This window comes from Austrofundulus limnaeus, unplaced genomic scaffold (genome assembly GCF_001266775.1).
Source record: "Austrofundulus limnaeus strain Quisiro unplaced genomic scaffold, Austrofundulus_limnaeus-1.0 Scaffold161, whole genome shotgun sequence".
In the NCBI taxonomy this organism is placed as follows: domain Eukaryota; kingdom Metazoa; phylum Chordata; class Actinopteri; order Cyprinodontiformes; family Rivulidae; genus Austrofundulus; species Austrofundulus limnaeus.
Genome location: NW_013952563.1, coordinates 187,229 through 192,722, shown reverse-complemented (window position 1 = coordinate 192,722; position 5,494 = coordinate 187,229). Strand labels below are relative to the sequence as shown.

The 5,494-nt window shown below is 35.5% G+C and overlaps 1 protein-coding gene across 1 annotated transcript in view; it reads left to right on the top strand.

Moving 5' to 3' along the window:
• LOC106523607 (multiple PDZ domain protein) overlaps positions 1-5,494 on the top strand; it is a gene marked incomplete at its 3' end in the record, with an annotated part of 36,217 nt that overhangs the window by 22,530 nt on the left and 8,193 nt on the right. The window contains 2 exon segments of the mRNA XM_014017092.1: positions 346-415; positions 512-586. Coding sequence (XP_013872546.1) covers positions 346-415; positions 512-586 — 145 coding nt within the window.

Genomic DNA, 5,494 nt, shown 5'->3' with positions numbered 1-5,494 from the left:
GGTGAATGCCACAAAGTCTCCTAAATCACTCGTACGCACAATTTAAGAACTAATCTGTGCGTACGAACGGTTCTTGCATGAGGCCAAACGCTTCTGCCTCTCAAAGGACAGCCTTCATTTTACAGCCCTGCTGCAAAGCTTTGATTTTAGATTATTTTAGGTTTAGACTTGAAGCTGATGTAGTTATGTTTTATGATTGATTGATTGATTGATTGATTGATTGATTGATTGATTTGATTTTACATGGCTGAGAAAAAGAAAACACCCCTCTTAGCAGTCAGATCAAAACATTTGCAACTCATTGTTTGCTGCAGGACTGATGTGAGCTGTTCTTGTGTTTTACAGGTAACTTGTTACCAGGAGACCAGATCCTGGAGGTTAACGGCGACAGCCTTGTTGGAGTCACAAGTGAAAGGTATTCTTGTAAAAGCCGACTCCTCTCATAGCTGCAGAAGCTCTCTGATCACATCTAAGCACAGTAAACATGTTATTGTACATGTCTGTTTCACAGAGCTGTGGATATCTTGAGAGCAGCCTCTGCAACTAACCACATGCGCCTTCTTATAGCCAGAGATGAAGAGGCAAAGTAAGCTGAGTATAAGAGAAGTTTGTACAATCATTCAGAATCCTTTAACATGTAAAACTTTTTAAAGCCACTGCTGGGGTGGATTGGTTTGAGAACATGTTGACCTTTGTTTTCACTTTTCCATAAACTGCATGTAAATTTAATAACAAGTCTCAATACTTCGTGGCTAAAAAGCAAAGCAGAACCAACAAATTAGAACAAYAAATTAATTCATTAATTTCGAATAGCTTTTAAACATTTTAGTGCAACTTCAAAGATRCATTATGTGTAATTTTATTTGATATTGTCAGATGAAGGCGCTGAGGTGCGACCACATCAAATTTGAGCTCCATATGTTTTACTAATAGACCAACAGGGTTGACTCTAAAATTTATTGCTGAAGTTTTAGACAGAATTGTTTTACAACAAGTAGCACTTGGAGTATGTGTTGTAAATAACTCTCTGGTATTACTACACCAAATTTCACTACAATATCTGCAAAACTGACTGAAATATTATAGTTAGTGTTGTATAAATTGAGTTATATGTTGTCATTTAGAAGTGGCTTCAGAAGTTAATAAGCTGTTTATGATTATCAAAGTATTTTTTGTGAAAGTTTTATCAAATTTGTARTGATCCATGGGATATTTTGATAACAGACCGACAAAGTTGGCTCCAAATAGTGACTAAACACTAAACTAAGATCTGTTAGCGTGGATTTTTAGGACAGTGTCTGATTAATTGACAAAGATAAAAACATGTATTGTTTTTTTTATGTCAGTGGACTGCGGTTGAGTTTTATAAAAATGTCCAGTGGTTCAGAAACATGTATCCTGCACCAACTATCATACTAAATATTTTGGTAACAGACAGACATGAGCATAAATCAACCACATGAATAAAAAAACATTTATTGCTGAGAACAACACATGCAGCACCTGAACCATATTTATAATTCTGTAGGCATTAGTCATTGAAGAGCGTGGAGTTATTAGTGCTGAACCAGCTTTCTAATCTGTCTGCATTCAGTTTGGGTAAAAACAAGGTCAGTACCAGCTGTTAGCATCACAGGCAAYGTCCAGCCTTCAAATCCACCGCACACAACCTGATCCTCAACTCTGTGTTGACAAAAAGCTTGTGGTTAGATTTACATACATAAAACCCCAAACTGCTGATACTTGCTAAAAATATTCTGCTTGTACATTCTCAATAATGACAGGCAGGATTTATTTCTCAGCACTTAAAGAAGACACGTGTCACAAAATCTGAAGTCAGGACTGGTTCCAGTGTTCTGAAACAGCAGAATATTAACAGCAAAGCGTGTAACGTTTGAGTCGGACAGTTTCTGTGTGGTTATTTCTTTGATGCAGTCTCTCAAAGCAATGTAACCAGTGAGGTAGCTTTGTCTTGCACGCAGGAAAGTAAGAGGAGCAGGGCTTAACCTAGGGCAGTTCTCCTGACGAGATGAGCCGTGTGTGTTAATCTGTGCCTTAACTATGCTGCCACCCACAACAGAGGAAAGAGAGCAAACAGCAGTGAGGGGGAGGGATTAGAGCTGTCTGTTTGTCAGAACCTTCTTCTTTTTCTGCCTTCTCTGCATGCTTATAATAAACTTGTGCAAGTATCTATATACAGTATATTGGGGGCAGGAATCTTTTGRCATGTCATAGTTCGTTTACAATTCAGGATAGCTGCGGTGTGCTTCTGAAATACCTCAAYGCTTCAAACTAAATCCTGAGTAYAGAATTTCTCAGACCTAAAAGAAATAACATATTTTGCTCTGCAATGCAGTATACAGTTAAAAACAGATGTTTTCACCCCGTAAAAACGCACAACCCTTTTTCTCAGTATCTGACACTAAATCAGACCTTTTCCTGTTTTAGGTCAGTTAGAATTCCCCAAATAATTCCTMTGTGTTAAATATATGTGACCCATCACATCGAAACGAGGATTAAGTCCAAAAGTGGTAAATGGAGAAATAGGCAAATATACACAGTAAAAAACAAAGTGTCATTTTAACACCTATAGAGTTGAATTTAACTCTGTTACAATATTTGTCCCCACTCAACATTAGTGTAAAATGTACTCTATAGCCATTGTCAACTTCTCAGAGTTAATTTGACTAATTTTAGTGTCAAAAGCAACAATGTAAAGAGTAAAATTATTTCACACTATAGTTTGTTTACACTMTGCAGAGTAATATTATTTTTCTGGAGTTACACTAAATTTGCTATAAAAAGTACCATTTTTTTGTGTGATACTCCTATTATTTGTTTTCCTTTTTACAGTACGCAGAGTTATGCACTCTAACCAAGAGTTAAAATCAACTCTTTAAGTGTTGTATTAACACTGTTCTCTTCTCCGTTTAACAGTGCGACAGGGTCGACTTTCACACACCAGGAAGTACCTCTCACTCATGGTGTCGATTTATGGCCAACAACACAAAACCTAAACTTAAAAACTAACCAACCTGAACAAGAAAAATGACCAAAAAACTTTTTTTTTACATTAATGAACATTTTTAACAGTCTTAGACAAGCAAACACATAATTTCTACAAGATTACCCAACATCCCTTGCTGAGAAAATTGTGGTCTTTGAGGAAGAGGGCGGGACTTTTCAGAGTACTTCTTTAAACACTGTTAAGTGTTAATCAAGATTTAACAGTGGACGGAGCTTATAACACTGTYCAGAGTTGAGACAACACAGATGAAATTAACTCTGTAAATTAACACCAACACTGGATGTTAATTTACTCAGAAAGTGTTAAAAATAACACTTGGGAGCTGAAATTAACTATGAAAAGTTTAACACTGAAACTTTAACACTCCAGTTTTTACTGTGTAGTGTTTTGACTAAAATGTTAACAAAAATTGCATTTTGTCAAAATATAATGAATAAAACCTCATCAATGTATCAGTTGAATGAACTGTCTGAAATTTAATCATAAAACAAAATTTTGAAGCACTTTTCTGAGCAGTAGCAACAAAAAAACTGATTTTGAGGAAAAACGCCTTAAAATTTTGAGATTTTCCCTGCGAGCTAGCAAAGCTTTGTTTATTTTTTTAGTTGGAAAATCTCAATATTCAAATATAATTTGAGATTTCCTCTTTATAAGGACATTTATGTATTATTGTAAACAACAAGACAAATTGAGTCATATATATGGATTTAGTTATGATGTCAGAATGATCCAGGTATCAAAATGTAGCTTTTAAAGCCAAGAATCTGAAAATGTAATTAGGTAATTTTGACCAAATTTGACTTAATCCTCATTTCGATATGATGGCTCACATATATCATTTGAATGAACTGTGTGAAGTAAAATCCTAAAAACATATTTAAAGCATTTTTTTGAGCGATTACTTTTGGTTCAGTGGAATATGCTTCCATCCACATAATGTGACAACTAAATCTATCAATAACTGCAACTGCCATACGGATTCAGCAGTGGTGGGCAGCACTAATCTAAAAATTAGTTCCACTAGCCTTAAAACACTAACCCAAATATTTAGGGCCCCTAATTCTAAAGCACTAAAATAACCCAATCAACCCATGAACATTCTTCAGCAGACAACRTGAGTCACATATTACCATGTAGCTCTCTTTAGAGTTATCGTTGACATTCCACAGCTGGATTTGGGTTCATATATTGTCACCTGGTGGATCAGTGACACACATTTGAACAAAATGTGTGACAGCTCAGCTGTTAACATTAACGTTGATCAATAACATTTATAGACCTCAGTTAGTGCTTCTAAATTTAGCCTATAAATTTAGCAAGTGCTAATCCACTAATAAATTTTAAAATTAGCAAAAGCCCTAAAGCACTAATCAGGAAATTAGTTCTCCTATTAATGCTTTAGAGCTTTATGGGAACTGTGCCCACCACTGGGATTCAGTTTCAGTTCACAGGGCTGGACTGGGGAGAAAACGTGGCCTGGGAGTTCCTGACAGACTGTCCCACTTTCAACTGCTGAGTTGACGTTACTTAGGCCCATTTACACGATGCCGATTTAGAGTTAAACATGATTATGTTCAAAATAATTACATTTACAAAACAAGCATTTGTTTGAGACRTATGATGTGTACCGGTGAAGCTAACATACATGTGTTTGGTCTGAAAGGAAACTGTAGCACCTGGAGAAAACCCACTCATTCTTGTGTTGAGTCTGCATTATTTGGTCAAAAACCTCCTATARACTGTATTTATGTCATCATAGCTCTGTGCAGTGTGGGAACATTTAAATGTCAGTTTGTCAAATAACTTAGAATAAAACACAACCCCAATTCAGAACAAAAAGGGGTTTTTAGAATCATGGAATGTCAAAAAAAGGTAGGTCCTCTGGGTGGGTTCTTCTCTTGTCCAGAGAACTTACTTCATTTTTTTTTCTACCTGGATTACTGAGATGCATCAGGAATTATGAAAACAAAGTGCAAACATTTTCAAGTCCTACAAACCTATATTTTATTCACAGTGGAACATGGTAAACACATCAGAGGTTTAAATTAAAAAGTTGAACCGTTTTTATGAAGAAAAAAAAACAAGACAATTTAGTATTTGAAAAAAAAATTTTTTTAGAAAAATTGTTAAACTGAACAGTTTCTTCTGTGAGTTACACAAGAAACAGGGTCCATTCTCATTGCTTGAACAATGTTTTTTTTTCTGCTGTGAAGCAGGTTTTTATTCTAACATGTAAGTTTCCATGGTGACAGAGGATGGTAGGTTGAAGTGAAGGAGCTTTAGAAATTACCCTGAAGTTACCTCGCTGGCTGAGACTTTAATCCTTGTCTTTAACACAGACCCCAGAACAGTTATTTTTAGAAACGTTATTAAAGTAGTGATTGTGAAAGTTTGTCAGAAACATGAAGATTGCTTTAAAGTTTTTGTCATTCTTCTATGATTATAATACATGTGTGTGTGTTTATA